The sequence below is a fragment of the Linepithema humile genome, chromosome 6 (assembly GCF_040581485.1).
Source record: "Linepithema humile isolate Giens D197 chromosome 6, Lhum_UNIL_v1.0, whole genome shotgun sequence".
NCBI lineage: Eukaryota > Metazoa > Arthropoda > Insecta > Hymenoptera > Formicidae > Linepithema > Linepithema humile.
The window spans coordinates 25971694-25999567 of NC_090133.1; the positions used below are offsets into that span (position 1 = coordinate 25971694).

At 37.0% G+C, this 27874-nt stretch overlaps 2 protein-coding genes and 1 long non-coding RNA gene across 31 annotated transcripts; 2 read left to right on the forward strand and 1 right to left on the reverse strand.

Annotated features, from left to right (window-relative positions):
• The first annotated feature begins 52 nt into the window (after nt 1-52).
• l(1)G0196 (inositol hexakisphosphate and diphosphoinositol-pentakisphosphate kinase) lies at nt 53-18336 on the forward strand. Of its 28 annotated transcripts, none has more exons than XM_067356591.1 (31): nt 53-213; nt 695-796; nt 868-960; nt 1786-1830; nt 3509-3706; nt 3771-3911; nt 3979-4069; nt 4217-4371; nt 4488-4780; nt 5159-5353; nt 5446-5532; nt 5607-5795; nt 5911-6008; nt 6179-6316; nt 6824-6853; nt 7552-7786; nt 7868-8303; nt 8388-8521; nt 8595-8709; nt 8833-9072; nt 9146-9262; nt 9380-9537; nt 9660-9811; nt 10680-10727; nt 13121-13435; nt 14400-14621; nt 14939-15209; nt 15477-15568; nt 15643-15754; nt 15965-16345; nt 16433-18336. In XM_067356591.1, the coding sequence occupies exons 2-31, from the start codon at nt 764-766 to the stop codon at nt 16881-16883; spliced, it is 5265 nt and encodes a 1754-aa protein (XP_067212692.1). In that variant the 5' UTR covers nt 53-213; nt 695-763; the 3' UTR covers nt 16884-18336. The 28 variants fall into 28 exon arrangements, with proteins under 28 accessions (XP_067212692.1, XP_067212712.1, XP_067212696.1 ...); XM_067356611.1 differs by having other exon boundaries at nt 16097-16345; XM_067356595.1 differs by having other exon boundaries at nt 14939-15179.
• Nucleotides 18337-21387: 3051 nt separating this feature from the next.
• On the reverse strand, nt 21388-21945 carry LOC137000356 (uncharacterized). Its single transcript, XR_010890612.1, has 2 exons — nt 21831-21945; nt 21388-21524 (listed from the first exon to the last, which is right to left on the reverse strand). It is a non-coding gene; the product is annotated as an uncharacterized lncRNA (long non-coding RNA).
• LOC137000353 (protein Fer3-like) lies at nt 21413-24085 on the forward strand. Of its 2 annotated transcripts, none has more exons than XM_067356643.1 (4): nt 21413-21554; nt 21859-22065; nt 22472-22631; nt 23161-24085. In XM_067356643.1, the coding sequence occupies exons 1-4, from the start codon at nt 21538-21540 to the stop codon at nt 23311-23313; spliced, it is 537 nt and encodes a 178-aa protein (XP_067212744.1). In that variant the 5' UTR covers nt 21413-21537; the 3' UTR covers nt 23314-24085. The 2 variants fall into 2 exon arrangements, with proteins under 2 accessions (XP_067212744.1, XP_067212745.1); XM_067356644.1 differs by having other exon boundaries at nt 21415-21554; nt 21911-22065.
• The last annotated feature ends 3789 nt before the right edge of the window (nt 24086-27874 follow it).

Sequence of the window (27874 nt, forward strand, 5' to 3'; positions counted from 1 at the left end):
TTTGGATCACACATGTTTCCGGAAGTGGCGAAATGGCGCATGCGTAAGAAAATTCTACGTTCCGGGAACGCCGTTCTTTCTGCGAACTGATCGACGCCAGCAGACGTAAATTCAAACTGTTACAAAATCGTGGTATCGAATCACCGGGTTTTGTGTCATACTGCGATTTGTGCGTAATCACCGTGATCGCGAATCGCATTTTCTTCGCGATCTGTAAGTATCATTCCATTGCCTTTCATATTGCTGCAAATCGCCAACAAACTCACGACTATTTCGCGCACTGCGTTTCTAACTTCAATGTCGGTTAAGCAAGCGAGGAATGAAAACATGTGCTCATCGTTTAAACGTGTGTGTTTATTGTTTGCGATGAATCACATGTTATAACGCGCTTATAATTCTACAAACATTCACGTAGTTTTGTTTAGAACGTTTGTCTTTCAGATAATCTAGGTGTACGCAAACATTAACACATAGTTAGGAGAGCTGATTTTGTTAGCAGTACACACATTTGATACGATATATCATTGCTGAACAAACGCTCGTAGGAAACGGAGCTAGTAAAAGTGTTAAAAGAACGAAAGACAAAGCTTCTAAGTTTTTTTTGTAACCTTTGAAATGGGTGCATTGCCTACTGCATTGCTGTAATTGATTGTCTAATTAATGCCATTAAAGCGAAGTAACATGATCATTTCAGTGCATGGGACATTGTCTAATTCAAGCTTAGGAAATAGCTGTTTGTTTTATCAATGAAACCAGATCTGACATGTCTTACACTGAGTTGGAACACGGTTATCAGGTAAATATATTCAGCTGCTTCGAAATAAATCTTGCATTTGTCAGGTGTTTTATATAAGATATTTCTTACAGGGTCTCAAAAATGCAAGCAGACCAATGTTCTACATAGGAGATATAAATACGGTGCAATCGTCTATTATTCCTTCAATCTATCGTTCGAAAAGAGTAAGTTTGAATTTATTATTTTATTATTATGGAAATCTAGTCACAAGCAGAATTCATGCATATCTAAGAAACCACAGCACACAAAGCACAGTTCAAAATTTATCTTCAGTTCTAATCAAAGCACACATATATAACATTTCATAAATTTTAATTAAATGTTCCCTTTTTTTAAATGGTTTAAATAAATGTTTTTATCTTACACTTCATTTGTAATTACATAAAATTGGTTTTGTATCTGATGAGATATCGCAGGAATACACAAGTAGTAAACATGCTTCTGTAACAATAATCAATGATCATTCAAGAAAAAAATTGATTAGAGAATAATAGAATAACGATATTAATTTATTTTTGTTTTTTATCTTGCGTTTAAGTTATAAAAGTCACAAATATGCATACATATACAGTAAACACTAAGTAAAAAGTAGTTACAGTTAGAGGTTAGTAATGCATATATACATTAGGAATATGTTCAGGATGCATAGATGTTTTGCACACTTAAAAATACAAATAACCTATTGATGTTTATTTGCAGTATATTGTATATTTACTTGGTTGTTCTTCATAAATATAGATGTAATATATAAACAGTTGCTAATGTTCTCAAATATTCTTACTGAACACATCAGTTGTCAGTACCTAAATAGCCAAGAACATATACCATTATGTAATATCTGTTTCTGAAGGCACAAACCAATCAGTACAAGCACTATTTGCAAGATATATATCCACATTAATAAATATTTCTATTTAGTAGATTGTGTGAATGTAGTTATTAGAGAAATAGGATAAATTTTTGTTTCTTTTTTCATGATGTTTGGACAGGCAGGGATTTATCTCATTATAAGACAAATTATTCGAGCACGAATGGTACGCATATCATATATAAGTTAATATATAAATTATTTAATATTAAATTTTCTAACATGCATGCAGAGTGCAGAGATTTAGTTATTTTATTTTCATAAGAATAGAACTGAGATATATTTGATATTTGCCACAAATTGTGCTAATTGCAGCTCTATTGTGTTATACCGAAAGCATTTGTTGTGTGTTATTTTAACAATGCATGAATATAACTTGGATAGACATTGCATATTGTTTCAAATAAATAATTCTGAAATCTAGAAACTGTAAATTATTAGACAATTGTTACAAACTGTTCTGTTGGAAGATAACACTATATATTATATTTTTATATTACTTTAAAAGTTTCTGAACATGCTGTTAAATATGAATGGTATTTTGTAAGTCACGTTATAACGCTAAGTGTTATTTGGAAGCAGGATTGATCATTGTTATTTTATCTTCTTATCATTATGCATTACTATAATCTCGGTTTGATTATTTTTGTGATTAGATACCAACTGAAGTTGCAGATAATAAGAAGTAAAATACCAGTAGTTTATCAATTAACGTTCTTGAAATTACAATTATTTCCATTGTTGAGGTAAAAGTATATATTTTTTAAATTTAAACATTTTTTTATGTACTATATTTCGATAAAAATGTATTTAAAATTAACATTGAAATAATTACATCAGGAGTTATACATGTTTTTACTTACATTTTATTAATTACAGAAATAATAATCAGTTATAATTGAATAGAAACAAAACTACATTTGTAATATTAATTGAAAACGGTATTTATTATAATTTTCTGTGGTAACTTATTAGATATTCAGTCATTTAAAAATTTTCACAAATAAAATATTTTTTGTATTTATTTATTATATAAATTGTGAATAATAATAAGAAGTGAAGGTAGGTTTATTATAAGTTTAGTTTCTTCAGCTAGCTGTCCACAGATATTTTATTATGAAACGGTTTCTTATGTTTTATAACAGCGATTAACAAATGGTCATACTTCAATTTGCTTTGCTGCATGACTAGTATCGCATATTAGTCTGAATCGCAGTGAAATAGCAATAGTGAAATAAGAATACAAAAATAAGTAGAAACAGAAACGTGTGTAGGTAAACGAAAGTTTTACAGTGAAACACAAATATAAAAAATACGTGATTCTTCACTGTCAAATTTACATGTTTCACGCTTTGTTGCTTGATATGTATTACCTTTCTATGTAGGCAATAAAACATACGCGATCAACGTGTAACTTACTTATCGAAAGATCACACTAAAGAGTAATGAGTACATAATGAGTAATCTTACGAGAGCTCGCAATGAAAATTGTCCTGCCGACGACAAGCCTAGATTTCTATCCTGCCTAAAGGCATACTGGGTGAGCACCATTTAGTTTGAAGATTTTAAACGTGTTCGTCACTGCTTGTTAATTTCGGAATTTAGGAGCTTCGCACTCATTTGTAAAACATGTCAAACTATAACATTCTTCAACTTGGAACTGTCAATGATTTTTTAAAAGGCAAGATGTGCGGTTAGTGATTTTAATTTCAAGTTCTATATACGCAATTTTTTCGATTATTTCTTATTTGTTAATATTAAGCATCGTATCGTGATATGACGTGTATACACCATGTGCGTTTTCTCCTGAGCAATTGTTACTTATCGTCTATTTCAATTTCTAGCCTGAATTGCCAGAAGGTTGCACCCAAGATGATGCTTACAGCGGTAGCGATGCGGAAGGAGAAGGAAAGCAAGTCCTGGTCGGGATATGCGCAATGGCGAAGAAATCGCAGAGTAAGCCGATGAAAGAGATTTTAACGAGGCTCGAGGAATTCGAGTATATCAAAATTGTTGTGTTTCCGGAAGAAGTGATATTGAAGGTAAATCAAATTTATATCAAAAAAAGTTAATTGAATTCCACGTCTCATGCATTTGTATTTATAGGAGTCTGTTGAAAATTGGCCTATAGTCGATTGCTTGATAAGTTTCCACAGTAAAGGCTTCCCTCTTGATAAAGCTATAAATTACGCGAACTTACGTAATCCGTTTATCATTAACAATCTTCCGATGCAGTATGACATCCAGGTATGTAAATGTTTAATATTACAAATGCAAATCATTACATACGTCATATACAAGATAATCATCACAGGACCGGCGAAGAGTTTACGCCATACTGGAGAGCGAGGGTATCGAAATTCCACGGTATGCCGTACTTGACAGAGATTCACTGGACCCAAAACGTGAGTTAAAAAATTTGTTTCTTACAAATGCTGTAAGTTGCATTGCAGATATTCAATTCTCTGCGATATAGAAATTTAAAATTGCTCAAATAATTATGAATACCCTCATATATTTAATCTTTATGCAAAACGTAAAATGTATCTCAGAGCACGAACTGGTGGAATCGGAGGATCACGTGGAGGTGAACGGTATTACTTTCAACAAGCCATTCGTGGAGAAACCAGTATCGGCTGAAGATCACAACATTTACATTTATTATCCTACCTCGGCTGGAGGCGGTAGTCAGAGATTATTTAGAAAGGTATATTGTTTTATTTTGTATATAAGATACTTTCGCAAATTTAAAATATTGTTGATTTTTATCTTAAGGAATAAACTGAAGATTGTAAATACTCACAATAATATTTTGTTCTACAGATAGGTAGTCGTAGTAGCGTATATTCGCCGGAATCTCGCGTCCGCAAGAGTGGTTCTTATATCTACGAAGATTTTATGCCCACCGATGGCACCGACGTTAAAGTTTACACCGTGGGACCTGATTACGCACACGCCGAAGCGAGAAAGAGCCCGGCACTCGACGGCAAAGTCGAGAGAGACTCAGAGGGCAAGGAGATACGTTATCCGGTGATACTGAACAATGCCGAGAAACTTATTAGCAGAAAAGTGTGTTTGGCTTTCAAGCAAACGGTGTGCGGTTTCGATTTGCTGAGGTATGTCATTGCAATGCGACCGGCGGGTGAACACGAAAAATCGATAATTGACTTTTTCTTCCGTAATTTTATTGTAAACGATAATGTATTCTGCGCGTTAAAAATGCATTATTCACGTAGAACTTATTTTGAATGGTATCTTATAATATTATACCGCGTCATGTATACTTGTCGACGGCACAATAGCCGACACAATTATCAATGTTACTCTAGAGCGCGTATCGCGTTACATATTCAATTCAGCTTTGACTGCTCCTGCGACACGACGAATTGACTTCAGTCGGGTAAACAGTATTGACGCCGGCGATCGTACCGCGGCTTGCGTAAGTGGCTGAAAATCAAATGCGGTTAATATGACGCATGTTTTTTTATTTGTAGAGCGAACGGTCAGTCGTTCGTGTGCGACGTGAATGGATTTAGTTTTGTAAAAAACTCGAATAAGTATTACGATGACTGTGCCAAGATTTTGGGGAATATGATACTGAGGGAATTGGCACCCACATTACACATTCCGTGGAGCGTTCCCTTTCAGTTGGACGATCCTCCCATTGTGCCAACTACATTTGGCAAAATGTTAGTTTACAAGTGACAGTTCAAGTATAAAAAATATGATGTTATTAATATTAAAGTCTCTCGCGCATTACTAAGCAAACTTTAATATTTAGGATGGAGCTGCGCTGCGTTGTGGCGGTTATCAGACACGGCGACAGAACGCCAAAGCAGAAAATGAAGGTGGAAGTGCGTCATCCCAAGTGAGTGTAAAATATCTTGCGTATTGTTATTGAAGATAATTCCACAAGTTAAAAATAAACACATTATTTCACAGATTTTTCGAGATATTCTCAAAGTACGACGGCTACAAGCACGGCCATGTGAAACTGAAGCGACCCAAGCAACTGCAAGAGATTCTCGATACAGCACGTAGTTTATTAGCCGAGATACAGCATCGCGCAGCGGGACCCGAGTTGGAAGAAAAGCAGGGAAAGCTGGAGCAGCTGAAGAGTGTTTTGGAAATGTATGTTAAGGAGCAACAGTAGCGCAGCTAATTAGATTAATTGTTAATAGTGTTATATTATTGAGCAAATTGTGTATGATAAATTTATAATAAGATTGTTAATTGTATATCGCAGGTACGGACATTTTTCTGGAATAAATCGCAAGGTGCAGTTGAAGTATCAACCGCGGGGGCGACCGCGAGGAAGTTCTTCCGACGACGGTAGCGATCTTAGTATGCCACATTTTCTTACTGTTTTACATGACTTTTAAATATCTGTATTATATAATATAAATATTTAAGATTCATATAAAATTATCTAATGAAATAGATAGACATATATATATATGTAAAAAAGAGTATATACAGAAATGTGCGTACTTCTTCAATTTTCTTTCTTTCAGATCGACTTGGGGAACCATCTCTCGTCCTGATACTGAAGTGGGGCGGGGAATTGACGCCAGCTGGACGTATTCAAGCGGAAGAACTGGGACGCATATTCCGCTGCATGTACCCCGGTGGTCAAGGTAGACACCTTAGTGGTTCGTATCTTATGTTCATATGCTTGCCATGCCCGCTTTTAAGTTTCTATGCAGTATCGGAGATCACTTTTACAAATGATTTCTCTCTGTTAGCTGAACTTGGTCTGGATTTATCCGAAAATATATATATTATATATATTATACGTTATATATAATTATATATTGACTACGTAATCGGAAAGCCTCTAGGCTTTAAGTATGCATTATTATTATCACATGTATCTTAAGAATGCTGTATTGTACAAGTTGCGAAAAATATCTTGGACGGCTTAGAGATCGGCAGATCAAATATTGAAATTGTTGTTTATATCTCGCCATATCTTGTACCGTGAGAGATTCCAAAGGTACTTACGTGCGATTGATTCGAGTTTAATGCGAGAGTAATAGTGTAGCTGCAGCACTAACAACCACATTGGCAATCATATCTTAACTAGTAGTTCAAGTAGTGAAATGTAGTAAATACTCTCGAGTCACATCTAGGATAATTGATCTCAAATGTTATTTCAGAGGAAGAAACAGAGATGTTACCAAGCCACGGTAACCTTTTATTTACGATCCACGCTTATTTCATAGTTCTTAGATTGTATTTGCTATCCTTAGAAATAGCGATGTTATAGAATCGACGGCGCTAACAGTAAGAGTGTACACTTGCACTTCGAATCTTTTTTTCCTTATTTGAACGCTCGAGCTACCGAGAGACGAGTTATCGGCAGCTCGGGAGTAGCATGCGTTTTAGCATTGTATATATCACACTAATTGCTCGCTACACGCTTTTCTACGCCGATAGATGTCCGTAAAATTTGGTTCTTTAATAGCACTATACAACACCACGACACGTTGGATGCTACTTTATTTTTAACACGAAACATGCACGCACTGTACAATATATGTTTTCATGAAAATCTTTCATTGAAATCCGAACTAGGAGTTTCAAGGTAACTCTAAAACATTTAGAGACATGAAAATACATCTGGAAGGTATCTCATACGTTGCAATACCATGTGCAACATTGATTAATACAATTAATACTAATTAAAATATTTTTATGACATTACGATGATCTCCATACCAGAGCATAGGTCATCTCGATAGCAGTTTACTTTCTTTTTTTTTTTTTTTTCTTTTCTTTTTTCGAGTTAATCTCTGAATTGTTTTATTGTTGTGTTCTATGCTCATTGTTGCTTCTCGAGGGACCTCTCCGTTGTGTTGATATCAGCCCCCTTGTTTAAACGTAGGTGAATACGCAGGTGCGCAAGGACTGGGTTTGTTACGTCTGCATTCCACATTTCGCCATGATTTGAAGATCTATGCTAGCGACGAGGGGCGCGTTCAGATGACCGCGGCGGCCTTCGCGAAAGGATTACTCGCGCTGGAGGGCGAGCTGACGCCTATTCTGGTGCAAATGGTGAAAAGTGCGAACACCAACGGCCTTCTGGACAACGACTGCGACAGCAGCAAGTATCAGAACATGTGAGTACAGAAATCACATTGTGTATGTTTAGAACCGAGTCAAAACTTTTCGTTTACGCAATGCAATATTTGTGACTGCAGGGTGAAAACACGTCTGCACGAGTTGCTACAACAGGACAGGGAGTTCACTCGCGAGGATCGGGAACAAATCAATCCAGGAAACGCATTGAGCATCAATGCGGCTTTAGACTTCGTCAAGAATCCGGTCCGGTGCTGCCAGCACGTTCACAGTCTCATCCAGAAACTTCTGGACATCGTGCGCATTAAGAAAGAAGATCCGAAGACGAAGGACACGATACTTTACCACGGCGAAACGTGGGAGCTAATGGGACGCCGCTGGGGGAAGATAGAGAAGGATTTCTGCACGAAGAACAAGCGCTTCGACATCTCGAAAATTCCCGACATTTACGATTGCATAAAGTATGACTTGCAGCACAATAATCATACGTTGCAATTTGAACACGCGGAAGAATTGTACACGTATGCTAAATCTTTGGCGGATATAGTAATTCCTCAGGTATATTTTTTCTTTTCGGCGTTATAATAATATTTCTACCGATGCTTTATTTTTCTTTAATATGAATTATTTATCGATCCGCAGGAATATGGTTTAACGGTTCAAGAGAAATTAACTATCGGGCAAGGTATTTGCACACCTTTGCTAAAGAAGATACGAGCTGATCTGCAACGAAATATCGAGGAATCTGAAGAGACCGTTAACAGGCTTAATCCTAGGTACAAAAATATAGAGCTTTGCTAATTGGAAATTTTCTTTCGATTCAATAATAACAACTGATATGATCAATAGGTATTCCCACGGTGTTTCGAGCCCTGGGCGCCATGTGCGTACGAGATTATATTTCACAAGTGAGAGCCACGTACATTCCTTGCTTACTGTGTTGCGTTATGGCGGCTTACTTGATGTAAGTACACAAGTAGTTAACAAATAAAATTTATACAAGCTAAGACGTCTCTCTACACGGACTTTACTGTTGAAAAATAATTTTGTACTTTATTTTTCGAATTTTTCGCTGATTTATTCACAGGTGGTGAAAGACGAGCAGTGGCGACGCGCGATGGAATACGTCAGTATGGTCTCCGAGTTGAATTACATGTCGCAAATCGTCGTTATGCTGTACGAGGACCCGACCAAGGATCCAAGCAGCGAGGAACGTTTCCACGTCGAGTTACACTTCAGTCCCGGCGTCAACTGCTGCGTGCAAAAGAATCTGCCGCCTGGCCCCGGATTCAGGCCACATTCGCGGAATGAGAGCAGCCATAACATGGTAAGCGTGTAGATTGACTGCAAAATTGAAGAATAATGCAAATAAATGGATCTTGCGTCGATTCTGTTTTAAGGGGGAGAGTGGTGGTTCTGGTCAGGATACCAGTTCGCAATGCAGCACTCGGATAGAAGAGGAAGATGCGGAATTGGGAATTATGGAGGATGAAATTGTAAATCCCGCGGCACAAGCTGTGAGTATAATAGTTTATGTTGCATGTTGTAACTTTTAAAAATGAGGTTTATTTATTAACCACTTAAATATGCTTTTGTACGATACAATAGATAAAAAATTGACGATTTTTTTTAAGGACACACCTCCACCATTAGTTGAATCCGACGCCGTGGACTCAATGCTGGACAGTCCGACGACCAGTCGCGCAATTGACATGATGGATCTGGATCCGAATATGATGGACGAACCATATGACAGCGGATTTTTACAGAGCTCAGCGCCGATTCCTATTAGGTTTGCTATTTGTGAATGTTTGATTTACATGTGTTTAGCGATTTTCTTCAGGACATACGAAAACATCTTTCATTTCTTCACAAATAATGGTATAAAAAGAATGAAAATTTATCTTGCATTAGTGCTAGAACCGTGGCTGGACACGAAGCCGCCAGGCTCAGCAGTCAATTGGCAGCGAGTCAACGGCAACGGCGAAGCAGAGAGACGGGTGGAACCATCGTGGAACCGCGCGCGCGAAGCTACGATCATCAGCGGCAAGAAAAGTCCGAGAAAGGTATGTGCATCTTAATGTGCAAATTATTCTTATCAGTGAGTAAATCTGATAAGCTGAAGTAAGTGTGAAGGATGCTAATGATCGCGCGATATCGATCGAGATTGCAATGTTAACGAGCTGATTTATATGCGTACATACGCAATGAGTGTATAAAATATGTACATAACCTCGTACACGGTATCCTTAACATGATTAATAATTTGTGCATGATTATAATTATTAATTATTATAGCCGGTTTTCTTTATATCACACTGTGATCCTACCGATACACCTGCCGATATTTATACACTACACGTGAATGCCGTACACTGTTTCCTAAATGTTAGCAATTTTATACCATAAAACTGTATTTTCACGACAAACTCTTTTTTTCCGATACATAAGTAGTGATCAACGAAAGATATTTAGCTGCTTTTTTTTATTTGGTACTCGATATTTTTAAACTTACAAATCGATAGTTTGATAAACGATTAACTTTCACAGTTTGAAATTGAGACATCAGTTTTTCAAAACATAAAATATTTTAAAGAACTAGTGCATTTATTTTAAATTCTAAAGTGGAAACGCTGTTAAATGTAACATTCATCTTTTCTTGTCATCCATCACAAAACAAGTAGAGATTAAAATATCGTCAATTTGCTTCATATCTACAAAATATTGCATGCAAAAGAACTGGGCTTGGGTATGCTTCATGATATTAGAATACAAAGATACTTTTTTTCTCTTCAAAAGAGTAAACATAATGACATAATTTAATATATAAAAACGTTAAGGACGCCGGGCTGTGACGTAGAGCTTTTAGGGCTAATTGACAATTGAATTGATGGTGGAATGCCCTTTTCTGTGTTCTGCTATCTCTTTTTGTAGCTGCGGACAAGCTGCAGTATCAGAGCTTGGACGCGGTCAACAAAGAAGGTATGTTTATCGGCTACCAATCTTTAAAGAAGGTTCTTATTTGTGCCGAGTAGATTATTCTATTTATTTATTTTTTTTTTTTTTTTTTTATTCGAATACAATTTTTTTTTAAATATTTATCGAAACTCTTATGCACACGTTGCAATGAAACGATTCTGTTGACCCGCAGCAGAGACTGGTTTACATAGTTATACCACAATATTGTATCTTGCCCAACGTATAGCACTGTGCTGATGTCCACATGAAGCAAATAATTTATTTTTATTTTCGTTGCAATTAGTATGTGCATAATCGTTATACCAGGAATGCGCTTTGTACGCACACAATCGGTACTTCAAAGTGCTGATTAAAGTAACCGCTGATTCTCCCTACTTTACACGTAGCTACTTTACCTCGTAGCTGTAGTTTCTAATGTATCTAATCCTTTTTCCTTAGTGTATATTAATTTATAGTATACTGATTTTCTCCCGAATTAATTTTTTTCACGTTGTGTTTTCAGTTTTGTATTCCGTGTTTCCACTGTTTTTTTTTTTTTACTTTACTTTAATCAGTTCTGAAAAAGTACTGTCGCACGTACTGTAGGGCGAGGAAAAAAATTGTGATATACATTTTTTTAAATGTCTTTTTTTTTCATGGTTAGAAATACCTTTAGAATACCGGACGAAGTACACAAGTCTGGTGAATCTGTATCCGGTGGGGCGATCTATCCGGAAAAGTCTAATGTATCTTGTTTCATGTAGTATAGCCGAGAGTTGTGTATTTTGCCAAAGCCAGAATAGGAGACGGTGATTCCCAGTTGAAATAACTCTTTGCTCAGCGATAGTTGTGCGCGTGGAAGCCAACTAATCAAGTGTCGGCGATTGTCCGGGTCACACCGACACGGTGTGATTCGTTCAGTTGCCTCTCCCGAATCCTCTCTCTCCCCACGAGATCCACGAGAATCGTAGCATCTTCATCACCGACTCTTTCCGAGGAGTCTCATGTGTCACATATGTACGTAGATTTACGCATATCGCGAGCCGCATTCAAGATTTGTCATCAAATTTCACATCTTGGAACTCTTTCGACGAGACTTTAAGAGACTAATCTTTATCGATTGACATCCCATCGACATTTATCAGTTTTTTTTTTTTTTTTTTTTTCCAAAAAAAGAACTCATTTGATTTCGTATCAGTTCGTAGTCATCGTGTCTTCATCTTTCACTGTCGCTCATCTTCACAGATTTATAGTGAGGAGCATAATTGCACCAATCATAAAAATTTTCAAGAAAAGTGTTATTTATTATTAAATAAAACGTAAGATCATAAAAATTAACACTGCTAATTCCTTGTTTATCGCCTTAGAAAACGCAAACAATTTTTCAATATTTAAAATGTGTTCTTCGGTAATAAATAAAATTCAAAGAATCAGTTTTGCAACAAACCGGCCACAAAACAAATTTTATATTGATCTTGTGTGCACCGACAAGATATTTACGTACGATAATTCGTATGCATATCGAACTTCTTGCCAACGTAATATTTCTCATTTCCGAATAAACACAGCTCGCACAAAGCATGTAACATCTTCACCCCGTTCGTCTTCATTCATACATAAATCATCACGTATTACTAATGTCGTTAGAGTTCCGGCATTCTAATTAATGTGTAACAAAGCTATATGTAAAAATCGTGTGATTTGGTTGGCTTACTGGTTGCATGGCTATCGTGTGCCACGTTGTTGTGTGGTGTGCGTACTCGTGAATCCGAACGTACTCGCTAAAGTATGCGCAGAAGGATCGAAGGTATACGCTTCCCTTTAATTTACTTTTTATTTCTTCCTCGGAGACGAATCTTTATAGAAACGCCGGAATGTCGAAAACTATTCCTAATATAGCATTTTTTATTTAACGCAAGATTACGAAGTTATCGATTTCAGCGTAGTATTTATAATAGCGCGAAAGCCTTTGACGGTTCAGAAAGGTTGTTTATATAATATATATTATTGTTATTAATTATATTATCATTATAGATTTAAAATCTCCGTAATATACATACTCAAAAAAAAAAAAAACGAAAGAAAAAAACTACAAAAGTAAAATATGTTGCAAAGTGCATTGTCTTGTGAATTTAACATTATTTGATTTTTTGAATCGCAAAGTAAGAACATCAAAGATTCGTCCCATTTCTTTCGTTTCTTCGGCAAATGGGTTTTTTAATCGGTTCTTTCTCTCTTTTGTTTTCTTCTGTCCCTTCCCGTACTACACCGACATTCCGAATGCTGCACACCCCCGTCTGGTAACGCTGCCCCCCCCCCCCCCCCCCGGATCTGTATATGTCTGCGCGATTTTGCACCTTTCCCACGCCTCGCACCGCGTCGCACCCGCATCGTTCCCTTCCCCTTCCCCCCTCCAGCTGCGGAGCCGACTCCGAGGAAATGCCGTGACGACCGGCGGATGTGCACGTGTCCGAGAAAACCGGTGGCGCTATCGCAATCGTACAGCTCGCCGGAGCTGCCGGTTTCGTCGAACGAGAGCTTCGCTTCCACGTGCACTGCGCGCGACGGTAGACAGCCATCACCCGCGGCAATCACCTCTAGCTCGCTGCACGTTTCGTCGTCCTCTAGCGGCTCGCGGACTGTCACCGAGTACAGGTGGCGACCGTGCCACGACAGAAAGTACGAACGCTCGTTCTCCGAAGTGACCTTGCTCAGACCCGTCCAGATCTGCGGTGAGTTCAAGGACAGCGAACGCGAGGCGTCTTCCTCGCGAAGAGGCCTCTCGACGCGCAGGGTGGCGCGCGGAAGAGTAGTTTGGTCCCACTTGTCGGCGTCAGTGAGAATTTTCTCTACTAAAGGAATAAAATTGATGACATTTAATGACACAAATTATGTGAATTACTTTTTCATGCGCTGCTTCATCATTTTCAATATCTGACGCCGAAGATAAACTTGACTAGTTCATCCGACTTTCATAATAAGTAATTTACCTTTTTTTTCTTCTATCAATTCTATAAACCCGAACTCGTCGAAATTGTATCGATGCCTTCAAATTCGGATTGAAAAAAAATTAATACGGTGAGTTAAAGTTGTAGGCAAGGTAATGATCACACGCACGCGCGAATATAATTTTCTATGGTAGAATAATTAGTGGAACGAATTAGTTTTGCATCGTTTATTTCATAATTAGCTTTGTCTTTCAATGCGAATCGTCGTCGGTTTCGTTTATCCAACAGTCCCAATGTAGATTATTCCCGTAAATGTGAATAATTAATGAAAATAATTTAACCGAAACTTGATTAATTTTCTGTCTCTGATTTCGACAGAAAACTGATCAACGATCGGCGTTGATTAAGATTTGGGGGGAAACGGTCCTATATTCACCACCCGATTCGCTTTGCTCGTTAGTACTCTATCTTCCTTCTTGCATCAATGTCTCTTCTTTCTCTTCCTGAAAACGTAAGCACGGGCATGAGCACGAGCCTGCCGTGACGAGACCTAGAGCTTCGTAGCCGATCTTTCTCTCTTTCTCTGCCGGCTTTAATAAAGTTAGACACTACTTATGTAACATCATTCACGTTCATTGTCATAATACCAAGTCCTACAAGGCTAATCGTCATCACTATCTGTCAGCGATCCAAAAGTCCCTCGTCCATAACACCCGTGCGAATCCTCATCCCTCTTCTCCCGCCCTAGACACGCGACCTCGGATCATTCAACCTGATCCTGCCTGCACAGCAAGGCGCCACCGTCACAGTATCTCCGGACAGATGAGTTATTTCAAGCTGTTGGGCTACAATGTCAGCAAGAAGCTCACCGGCTCGGCCAACAGCCTGTTCAGCACTGCCGTAATAAGTGGCTCCTCGAGCGCGCCGAATCTCAAAGACATGGTGCCGCCGCACGCATCGGCGGTCGCCGGTGAGTACTGGCGACCATTCAATCAATGAAACACTCGGTGAATACATCTGATCTGATGATATATACGAGTAATTCTCACATTTAACATTCAGCGTAGGACAGTTCCGCGCGGGGACAGACTTCCGGTTTTTTTTTCCAGGCCTCTGAATAGTTTCGCTAAAACCACTAACACCTCTTCCACATAAACGGTCGAAATTTATGCGAAATAATCGTAACGAAAAAACGACGAAAAAAAAACGACGAAAATTCGACTAACTTTTTTGTCAGCTGATAGGTGAAGTAAATAGAATGGAAGTGATTGTTGTGTCTGCCGGCAGCGATTGAAGGCTTTGGCGGGGTGCCGCCCATCAGACCCCTGGAGACCCTGCACAACGCGTTGTCGCTACGCCAGCTGGACTCGTTTCTGGATATGATGACCACCGCGCCGCTTTACCGCACTCCGGCCTCGTCGCCGCCCAAGTCGTCGCCGGCCGGGTCGACGCACGAGTCGCTCAATCCGTCCCTCGGCCACGCCGGGATCAGTCGCGAGTACCACTCTTCCGACACGGAAGCTGTCAGGTACCGTAAGAAATTACATAAAGCACGCCCGTGAGTATTGAGTTTTTTCTCCCCCCCCTTCCGCTTCCCGCGCCGACCGATTATCATTTCCGGCTACATTTTCAGTAAGATCGATACCATTAAGCTCGTACTGACATCAACTAACATCTTGTGCGATTGATTCGCACACGAGTGAGGGTGTTCCATTATTTTCTCTCGCTAATTGCATTAATTACTTCTAACGTTTGTATATTGTTGTGTTAATTAATTGCCGAACGATATGCGGGCTAAGTTTGATTGTTTTATCGTCGCACACAGGTACATCATGCCGACTCCGATACAGTACAAGCCTCTAGGCGAAGCGGAAGCATGTGACACCAGGAATCTGCCGTCGCCCACCAGTCCGAACAGTGCGTATTCGTCTGCCAAAAGAGGCCGCGGTAACAATTTTAATTTCGCTAAATGATTTTCGTGCGTTGCGTAGGCACAGGATGGAGCAGCGAGCCGCAGTCCTTCCTGTCTTCCGAGCCGTCGTCACCGGCGCCAACGTCGACGGGCGAATGCAGTATGTCTATAAGTTTAATCAGCAACGATGGGTGAGTTAAGACACATATATCTAGTGTATCTTTGTATATCGTTATTTCTCTTCTTAATTTTTGTGTCTTTTTTTTTTTTAGGATGAATTGATTTGATTGCTAAATTTATCCAGTCATATTTTTGTAACTGTTTTGCTGTTAGCTTATTTAGTTTCCTATCGTTAAATATAGAATAATAATAATACTAGAAATAAGTCTCTCGGTTCGCAGTGCTCAACTGTTTAACACCGCGCGGAAATACTCCCCGACTCCTTGCCTGGACGTCGATTTTAACGAATTTTGTATGCGTCTCGATGAGAACCGCGAGAGTCGCGGCAGTGTTTCATATACGGATTATTACAGCAACGAGGATGGTCAGATACGTAAATTGGCGCAATTGCCGCAAGTGATACAGTCAGGTGCCGGTAGCGCGCAGACGAAGCTCGTGTGCGGCGACGATCTTCCGTGCGACAATATCGACGACGACGAGGATCACACGTTGACTCTGAAGCAGAGCGAGGAGCAAAAGAAGCAGGACGTTAAATCGATATTCGAGCAGAGGGACGACGTTAATCCCGCGAAACTCAGCAGCAGCTACAAGAAGATCGGACGGTACGCGAGAAAGCAGTATAAACGCGATAAATAATATTGATATAAAGCGAAGCGTTAATATTTGTCGTGATGTGATCTTACTTCCAGTTTTCGTGTGGAAAGTACGGATGTATCGCGTGGCGATGTCAGATTCAAAGAGACCGACAACAACGCTTCCGACAGAGCGAAACCGCCCACGCCTCAGAAATCCGACGCTTCCACCGGGAAGTCCACCGCGGAAAAGGCGAGGAAGGACTTCAAAAAGGGCGGCAGTCCGCACACGTCTCAGAAGCGGAAGAATTTCTCGCGCTCGCAGAGCGTCACGACTCCCAAACCCGTCGCACCGAAAGTCGAGCAGAATTTCAGTTATTCGAGGCAGAGCTCATTTTCGACCATGTCTGATGCGGATCTGGAGGATTGGAAATTGAGCACACTGGATTCAACCGCGTCGCATTCGCCGAGCCAGCAAAAGGAACCTATATTAACTGTGGCCAGCAGTCTTACGGATAGCTCTAACATCACAGTCGGCTTCGATGTTAAAGAGGAGGAAACAAAATAAATGGCTGGTAAACTGATGCTAAATTTTATTCGATATATTTGATCTATTCTCGCGACGCGGTTATCAGGCGGACTGTTAAGGCTGACAAAAAAAAAACAACTTCATAGATTTTAGAAAGAGTAGCATACCTATCTCACGTGTTACCATGAAAAGAATCTTAAGAAAATATTAAATAGAACAGGGTCGTTTATTTTGGCCATTTGGTGGTATTCCGTGTTAAGGCTGATCAAAGTATACAAATCAGGACCACTCGTTTAGGATTGTAAAATTATAATAGGCGAACTTGAACCCTCATCCCCAAGAATCAAATCATAGAAATTAATCTTTAAATTGTTTCCTGACTTACAAAGATATATTTTAGCAATGCAGATATAACTACGTTAGGTGGTCTTACATAAAAAAATGTAGCGAGCGTTTAAATTTAAATTCTATGAATATTTTATAAGAGGAAATCAAAGAAATAGCCGATTAATATTAGCGAAATGAAGATTAACTCTTTGGTCTTATATTTTAATTTGCCGCGCTTTTTAATTAACTTTTAATTATAATTTAGCAAGGTTCCATTTATACATATTATATGTGTATTCGTTAAGACGATTCTGTGTAAGTGTTTAAACTTAACGGAATTGACGATCAGGAATTTTTAATCAGCAGATAACTCGGATGGCGACGATACAATTTAGTTGCTCCTAATTTTAATAGAAAATTTAGATGAATTATGTTTTGCGCAGCAATATTCCCGACTAGGATCATCGCTGTTGACTGTGAATCATTATAATTACGCGCATAGGATTAATGTTCTAGAGAGATTATTGCAGATGTACAAACGCTATTGTAGATAAACATGGCGATATGTGATATTCGTGCTTCAATTAAATATAAGGTTACATAGAGAGAAACTTAAAGAAGCCTAGAAAGAAATATGTATAGTTACTGGATTATGTTTTTATCTGTTGCAATATTGTAATAAATTGATAGTCAGATACTTAAAGTTACCGAAGGTGCGAGACTTAAAAGTGACTTAAGAGATTACGCGTTAAGTGATGCATTGAACATATGACAACGAAAATATCTCTACTCTAGAAATATCTTATTTCGTAATCGAAGATATTAGGTAGGTGTCCCTGATATTCTTTCTCTGTACAGTGATGATTATTGAAGTTGGGAGGATTTTATCCGAGCCAAAGAGTATCTTGGTTAAGCGGTGTAGCATTACGTTGTTTGAAGTTGCACAGAAGCAGCGTAAACAAAAACTCAGCGTACGAATAGCGTACGTGCAACTTCAAATCATGAATCAACGCGCGAGCAGAGGATATAATAGTTCTTTAGATTTTGACTGTACCTGTAAAATAGAAACAGCGTGCTCTAGTGATACAAATATATGTACACACATGTATACATTAAAAATGTTTTAATACAGCAATCCAGAATAAAATTCTTCTCTTGTTTTTAATATGGTTAATTGATGCTATCATTAAGCCAGCATTGTCTTATTAAAAAGAGATATTTTAATTTTATGCAGCAATAATATATCTCTAATTTTTTATGACACAAAGAATATAGAAAAAAATCAATTTCAATTTTATTTTTCGAGTTTCGATCAACTGGCCATACATTTGAGTTCATTTTAATAACGTTACAGTGCTAAAAAAATTCTGCAAAAATTGCGTTTTATTCACAGTTTCTGAATGACTTTTGATGTTTAAAAAATTAAAAAAGTCAATCATAGTTTGCGTTCCCTTTTATATTTGTGCGAACAAAATATATCTCAGAGATTTGTGTCAATGTCTGCCTTTGTTTTCGTAGAAATAATTATTTTGCAATGTCGTCGGCGATTTTACGGCGATTATCTCCGATACTTCCTGTCTATAATTGGCTTTGCGTCAAACCGACAGAAAGGAGGGCAGAGTCAATTTGCGATTTCGGCGGACACGTGCGCGACTCTTCTGTCCTTTCGAGGGACAGCCAGCATATTGTTCCCCGGTCGATCGGTCTCTCGGAGCAGATTCTAGGGTGCTCACCCCCGAATCAATTAAATAGATATTAGCCGTGTCACTTGACACAGCGAAAGAAAGATCGTCCTTTACGCCGAGTGCGTATAAACATCGCGCGTCAAATCGGATCCCGTGTTTACCCCCGAAGTGACTTCGACGGGGGGTGCATAGTTATTAGTTGTTCCCGGCGCATCCCCCTTTCGTCTCACGACGTTTCCGCACCCTTGGAACGCTCTAATTACATCGCACGAGTGGCATATCCCCTGGTCTTTTTTTTTCCTCCAAAATCCCTCTTCGCGTTTCAATACGTTTTATGGAAAATAATATTTTGCAACAGAAATATAAGATATTGGTTAAACTCCTTCTCTTTCTTGCAATTTCATAAATATTTTTGTCTGTATAATATTGAAATCTCTTAGAATTGTAAGGTTCAAGCAACATCGGTTTGCCAATTCTTTTAAAGCCTTGAGAAAATTAATACAAATAAAATAAAATAAATTGTCAGGAGCATAAAGAGCCAAATACGCCGGATCTTAGTGCGATCTTAACCGGATTTTCGCACTAAGATCCGGCGTATTTGGTTCTTTATGCTTTTGACAATATTTTATTTGATTTATATTATTTGAGCTTGTATATATTTCTTATTTTTTAATATAAAATACTTTAAAATTCTGAAAATGTTTACTAAAAATTTTATATTAGATTTACACACGATTATATCAATTTCACGCGATAATATAAAATTGTAGCGACAAAATGGTAAATTCGAAGTGCAAAGAAGATATAAAATCGCGTGAAATATTTGATAAACGTGATATCCGAATCCGTATAAAATTATAAGCGCGTAGAGAGCGACGTGAATGTTTAATATAGCCGTGTTGTAATATGTTCTATATACATAACTGCAAGCTGACGCTCCGGATCGATGTTTCAGGCGTCGGCGCCGCTAAGCTTCAGGGTCTTTTGCCGTGATTTTCTGGAGCGAGTGATACGATACATGTGAAAAATCACACACAAAGATAAACATTTTATTCGTATATTCTATAAAACAAATGGATAAGTAAAATCGACTTCCTTTGACAAGAGAAATTTATTTCTGCACTTTTTAATCTAAACTTCAAAATTATTACAAACTTTTTAGTATTGAGTCTTATTTTCAGTTATTCAGTTTTTATCTGAACAGCTATAAAAAAATTATTAATCAATTTTTAAACTAAAAACTTTTATCGTTATTATTATTATATTATTACTGTTGTTAATTATTTCTTTTTCGAGAAGTAAGACATCCATTTTCACATTTAATATCACACATTTATAACTCACACACATTACACGAATTTAATTATTACTTTGAAAAGTTACATTATCAATTTGAGACATATATTTCTAGTATGCTATATTTCGGGTTACATATTTACGAAAAAATAACAAAAGTAACATTTGTTAATTGATACAGGACTCAAAAAAGTTTCTTTACTCTTTTATTTTCTTCAGTAATATCGCGTTTATTTGTTAGTTTCATTCTTTTCCTCTTTACGCTCAGAAACCATCTGACCTGTGCATTTTCGATAAGGAATAATCTATCCCAAAATGTCTCTCCATGGATTTACGTCATCCTATATCATTCTCTATTACTAAATCGGAGTGATATCTGACAAATTCGCGAACATAAATGGGATAATAGAGCGTAAACGCGGTCCTTTTTCGACATTTCGCACGTGTTCGTCCGATCCGATTTTGATACGTCGCTAACAATGCACCGACCCTGTAAATGCATTGTAAGCCGCAACGGGGTTACGCCTCTGAGCAAAATTATGAGATTTCGTCACGGATCTTTCCAGACTCTTTCCCGATGCTTATTACATGGATTCGTCGCAGATATTCCCCCAACAGTTGCGACGAGAGGGTGAGCTAACGCGAAGAACCAAAGCGTATATTAGATATTATAATCCAGCATGTATTCGAAATACATCTCTCAAACCGGTAATTAAAATTACCAGAAGAAGCTTTTCGATGTTAGCGTAAACAAAAATTAATAATCAAATCAAAGTTCGATTTCTAAAATCGAAAAATATCTTGAATATCTTCCACTTTTATCGTATTTTCTCTTACACGCAGATCTTCGGCATTGCGGCATCATCAGTTGCCTTTAAGAAAAACGCTTAACACGAGGAATTAAAATTTCACATAAAATTTCTATCCGCCACAGTTTCGCACTTTTGCGTCGTTCGGTTCGTATCTATCACGTCCATCTTCTATCTCTCGGTCGATACCTGAGATCAGCTCTCGCAATGCGAGTGGACCGTCGCAGCAAGCACCGCCCTACGAGAGATTCGAGGGGATGAGAAAACCCAATGTCGGGGCTGCAACGCGGCGCACGCGTTCCACGGCGAGCAATCTCCATGCATTCGGCGATCCTGGGGGGCGGTTACCTCGGGCTGTCCGCGAAATCTTCGAAAATGCATCCCGACGGGTCCGGCAGAAGAACGAGACGCTCGAGATCCGAAACGTCGCAGGACGAGACGTCGTCGTGCGCGGAAATATCCCTTTTTTTTAATTTTTTTCCATCTTGCCGAGTGAGCGAAACCTGGTGGTGCATCTACTCGTGCTGCTGGACAGGAAGCGGGATATGAGCTACACCGAACCGCTGTGGGAGATCAATGGAAATCAAGCACCAGTGAGTCCGAACCGAGTCCTGTACCGTGCGCGATGTGATTCACGGTGTCGCCGAATGTTTGTGAAATAAAAAAAAAAAAAAAAGAAAGTTAATCAATAGCGGTACACTTTATTGTGTTGACGATATTTGTCGATATCCTTAATTATTGAGGACCTTAATTAAAACAATATTTAATTGTTGAAAATCGAAAAATACAGCGCCGCATCGAAGCCTTATTGTCATCTCACGCGACGCATTTTGATCCTTTGCGGACGGGACGTTTAGAAGCGAAATTACCTGCCATTTATTTCGGATTTTTGCGCAGTTTGCGTCCCCTGGACCGACCGATTCTCTCAGATGAAATCTATTCGCGACAGGTAATCGCGGCGGAGATGTCGCAGTACGTTGGCGGTGAGATCGGCAGTTACCCGATGTGGGATAGTGCTGTCTTGTATCAGGCACAGCCGCCTACTCATCCACATGTGAACGAGCACGGATTATACAGGCAGCCTTGCGCACTGTTACACCAAAGGTATATATATAATTTCATCTCTGCTGAAAATAAAAATAATAAAATCACCGTCTGGCCACGCAGAGAGCTTTCGGAATGACGGTGACAGATTTCTGCTTCGTTATGATGCAAATAACATGAGAAGAAATCGAGAAGCTTCCAACGCGAATAAACAAAAAGTGCAGTTTCGATCGAAATTTACATATTTTTTTAGAAGAGACCGCTTATTTTTTATTCTGTCGCATAACAGTGGAAGATTCTAAAAGAGATCCGCAATAGTTGAAAAAAGGATATCTATAAGAATTGCTATTAAAACTCGTTAGACGAAAATTCATGTTTCCGATCAGAATAGTGCAAATTCATAATAGACTTTCTTACCTCAATGAGTTATTTAATTTCTGAAAAAATACCAAATTGAAATTTTTAGTCGTTATACACCAAACGGTCGTTCACCAAATTTGCCGTCGTCGACGACGAAGAAACCGAGACGTCGAGTGGCGACGGTATCCCAGAGAAGAGCAGCAAATATTCGGGAAAGGCGCAGGATGTTCAATCTGAACGAAGCTTTCGATAAACTGCGAAGAAAGGTATGTTAAATTTAGGTATCAATAAATTTATTGAAAAAGAATTTCAAAAGAACGGAGAAAAATTAAAGACACATATAATAGTAAGGCTCCATATGATAACAATCAAGAAATATAATAGAAGAGCATTAAGAGCCGTCGCAGGATGTTAGTGCTAAATTTTTTAATTTTTCTTAAAGAAATTAATAAATTAGTCTACAAGAGACAGTTAGATTGTACACCGATCTCAGATACCTAAAGTGTACGAAATTTTAAGTACGTTGTTCTCATATATCGAGAAACTTAATGTACATATAGGAATTATTGGAAAGAAAGGAAGAGAGAGAAAAAATATCAGGGCGCGAGTGGCTAAGCCGGGAATTGAACCCGGGTCTTCCGCTTGCTGGGCGAATGTTCTAAAAATTAAAGATATTTGCGTACCTTCTCGTTAAAATCTCTCGTATTTAAAAATCAGCCTTTCCAATTCTTTCAAATGCTTTTATATTTAAGAATACTTAATTATGATTTTTACTTATAACTTTTTCCTGATCAGGTACCGACATTTGCTTACGAGAAGCGACTTTCGAGAATCGAAACGCTGCGCTTGGCTATCACGTACATCGCTTTCATGGGAGAATTACTGGGTATCGAGCCGAGCAGTCCGAAGCCGGAGTACATACCGCGAGAATACTACTTGCCGAATTGAAATCTCCTCCTTTTCTTGTCGTACAGAACAAGACGTTTACAAATCAATGCGAGCAGATATTCTATCAGCACTTAAGCTCTTTAGCCGGCGCGAAAGTCTTCCATTATTAATCAGTCTTCCATTATTAATTAGTACTAGATATAGCGTTAAATTAAGATGAAATTTAACACATGTCCGTATATGATGGCCATTTCTATGTGCGTTCTCACGTAATCCCACTCAATCCTTTTCTCCAAGGATCTCCATTTATTAATCTTTTCGATACTGTATTCTTCGACATTGCTCACAAATTATTACGTGTAAAAAGAATATAAAAAAGGAATTTTTAAACTTCAATGAAACTTTTCCAGTCTCTTGTAAAACATTTGTTCTAAGAGTATCGAAGAGGTTAAAATCTGTTTCATTCGAATCTTTTCTCATATTATACAAACAATAATCTTGTCACTTGTCGCTTTATTATTACCTTAATTCTTGCGAATCTCCTGCGATTAGAGGAGATAATTGCGATACTAACAATAAGCGATAATATTAAATCCAATTTCTCTGTGTCTTCCAATATTCGTAAATAAATTACACTATGTCATAAGATGGTGTTGAATTGTAAAATAATAAGAGAACATTTTGCGATTTTTATTTCTACTGGAGCTTAGTTCGTTCAGTTTTAAAACTCCGCATATCTAGAGCTATCAGTGATAGATTAATATAAAAATGTACAAAATAATTGTATTCAAATTGAGTAATCTTTCATTAAAATATATCCCGTACATAAAGACACACATTTTCATGAAGTCTTCAATTCGAAGTTCTAAACACATTTTTTTAAAGCGTTTAACAACTTGCTGAACGTGCTAAATCAGTGCTCGGAAACTCTATTCTTAAAAATAAATTAGCACGTTAATTGAATTATTTATAGACATACATAATGTTTAAAGCATCATAAAAGTGAAACGGAAGTTAGCTCTCTCAGTTAAATGCGAAGAATCAGCTTTCCAAGCGGATATAGGCAGACGTAGCAAAATCGGCCATAACTGATTAATTTTATTGATTTTAAATGCTGTAAACTGTATCGAACTATTGCACATGTTTTTTCACATTTCTAAAAGATATCCAATGATTAAAGGATCATAAAAGTAAAGCGAAAGTAAACCGTTAATTAAATGCAAAGAGCCGACGTTTCGAGCAGCAATATACCGACGAGGCAAATTCCATGTAGTTGATCAATTTTAACGATTATAAGTGTTGTAACGGATTGAAAGCTGTTCGTATATACTTTTTCACATTTCTAGAAAATATCTAATGATTAAAGGATGATAAACGTAAAGCAAAAGTTCTCAGTTAATTAACTACAAGCAGTCGACTTGCCGAGCGGCGACAGACCGACAATGCAAACTCCACTGTAGTTTCGTCGATTAATTAACTTATTTTTTAACTTTTGTTAACTTTTGTAAGTTCTTAAACATCAACAGTTTTTTAGAAAATGTGAAATAACTATATAAGTCAGTTTAGCATTTTTCCAAAATTTTAACACTATTAAAAATATCTGACAGTGAGGTGTATAGAGAAAATTTTATTTTCTATTACAACACTTGATTCTTGATATTTAATTAGTAGCTTATTTTTGGTTAACTATTACAATTTTTTACAAGTGAACAATTATTATATTATTATTATTATGGCGCAATTATTTTAGTTTACTCTTTCAGCACATTGACACTATTAAAATTAGTTCAAATATACAAAAAGTATTGTAGGTTACGCATATCAGAAGGTGGATATTCGAATCTTGATGAATATTTACTTATTGCTTTACATTTAATTAATTTTTATAATTTAATTGACATTAGTAAACTTCAAGAATATAAAATAAAACAATGGAAATCTTTTCAAAATTCTAAAAGCACTTTGATACTGTTAAAGCCGACCGAGATATAATTAAGAATCGTATAACCATCTTATCGAAGCTAGGAATCCGAGTTTTAATATTTATTTAACAAATTATTAACAATTGATATTTCTAATTTTGCAAAAAATATCTTCTAGAAACCTTAGAAAACCCATGTGAAAAGTTTAAGAATTTTATCAGCATTTTAACATTGTCAAAAATAGCCTGACAGCGAAAATAAACGTGTAGAAAGCATACAGTCACCCGTTGGAACGGGCCGAATCGGTCGATTTTAGCCGCTATTAGGAAAGCAAGTTATTAGGAACACATGATGATGCAGGAGCCAACTCGGAGTAGCGCCATCTTTTGGGAAGCTGTTGCGATATGACGTCGATAGTAAGTGCGTCGATGGTAAGTGCATTGATGGTAAGTGCACGGATGGTAAGTGCCGACAGCTCGCTTCGACAGCTTCTTTGCTTTCCTGCAATCCTATTAGGTGTTAAACTTAGTTTCCGTCATTTTTCGTCTTACAAAATTCATTTATTAGAAAGAGAGTAAAATAAATACATTAATCAAAATATTTTCTCTTATTTTCTATGACTTTTGTCCATCTTTCTGGCAGGAGACTAATTCCGCGACGATAAAATAATAACAATTCGCTCAATTCCGACTATTTTGCGCATCAGTGAAGAAACTTTTCACCGGAATCTATCTTAAATCACTTCTATTGATATCTTAAGATCTAATATAATCTTGTTTGACCCTGTACACCGACAAAATGACTGATGTTTAATTAAAAGCGGCAAAATTTTATAGAAGTAGAGAAAATATTTTGATTAATATTTTTTTTGTAGCTTTTAATAATTAATTTTCTTCGCTAATTAATGTTTCTTCACTTCTTGACGCATATTGAAAACAATAAAATACTCAAAAAATTATAAAACACCGCACATTTTTAGATAATCTTTAATGCTTATTATATAATGACAAAATTCAACAAAAAGTATATAATTCGTTAGATCGATTGTAAAATACATTTTATATATTTTAACATATTTTGTGGCAACATCAAAGCAATTCAATTGTTTAGTAAATATTTCTACATGTTATTTTTTTACGTTTCCAAAAGATACTAAATGTTTAAATACTTATTGAATGAAAAGTTGTGTTTTTGAGCTATAATAGATCGATTTTTCAATTCTTCCCGTGTATAATTACCGATTTTGATGATTTAAAGTGCTGAAAAACATTCGCACATCTTTTCCTATATTTCTCAAATATACTTAAGATTTATAGAATCATAAAAGTCAAATGGGAGACAGTTGTTCGTTAAACGCGAGAAGACGACATTGAAACAGCAATAAATTCACGATGCAAATTCCACCGTAGTTGATTAATATAATCAATTTTACGCTGCAAAAGGAAACAAAAGCTCTTCAAACATGTTCTCTATGTTTTCAGAAGATATTTAACGTTTAAAAGATCATAAAATTATAGCGGAAATTGGTCCTTAGTTAAATACAAAGAGTCGACATTTTGAGCGATGATAAATTGACAATACAAATTCTGCAATAATTGACCGATTTCATCGATTGTGCTGTACATAATTGAACACCATTTCACATGCTTTTTCATGTTTCTAAAAGATATCTAATGATTAAAGAATTATAAAAGTAAAGCAAAAGTTTGCGAATTATTAAACTATAAACAGTCGATTTTCCGAGCAGTGATAAACTAACACAGCAAATTCAGCCATTAATCGATTTCATCGATTTTAAACGCTGTAATGGATCAAGAGCTGTTCGCATATGCGTTTTCACATTTTTAAAAGATATTTAATAATTAATGAACTACAAAAGTAAAGCAAAAGATTCGCGATTAATTAACTATAAACAGTCGGCTTTTTGAGCGGCGATAAACCGACATAGCAAATTCGGCCGTAGTTAATCGATTATAATGATTATAAATATTATAATGAATTGAGAGAATGTTCGCACATATTTTTTTACATTTCTAGAAGACATCTAATGATTAAAGGGTTATAAAAGTGAAACAAACAGCTCCTGATCCGTCATAGCATTTAAAATCGAAATGGATCAACCACAGTTGAATTCGCTATGTCGGTTTATCGCTGCACCGAAAACCCGACTGGTTGTAGTTGATTACCCGAGTCGAAATTTTTAGCCTAGATTAAACCTACAAGTTTTGTCGAATTTGGAGAACCAATGTAAGCTTTAATTCATATATATAGATATAACATTACAATGCCTATTGCCCTCCTTTGATACTAAAAATTGTTACTTATTGCCGTTTTTTCCATGTGGAAGCTCAAAAGAGTACCTACTGAGAACCTCTAAAAAGGCTCCAGGTTCTATAAATATGTATTTCTAGAAAATAAATATTCAAAATTACTTAATAATCTATTATCTCATATACTCTACTTGCATTTAATGTATGAATCTTGATTTCAATAAACAATATATTAATTATTATAATTTGCTTAACTGTAAATAGACTACTATAAGCAAATATTATATAAATAATATTCACTTATCTTTTACATATCTATCTGCAGTTAAGTAAATTACATAATTAATGTATTGCGCTTATTGAAATTAAGATATGCATTAAATACAAGTAAATGTGGTAATAGAATATTAAATAATTTCGAATTATAGG

Excerpts from the sequence above, each read along its gene's own strand:
- LOC137000353 (XM_067356643.1), top strand. Across the intron at positions 22,066-22,471 it reads TGCGCACTGTTACACCAAAG|TCGTTATACACCAAACGGTC; the intron begins GTATATATATAA and ends TGAAATTTTTAG. Across the intron at positions 22,632-23,160 it reads TCGATAAACTGCGAAGAAAG|GTACCGACATTTGCTTACGA; the intron begins GTATGTTAAATT and ends TTTCCTGATCAG.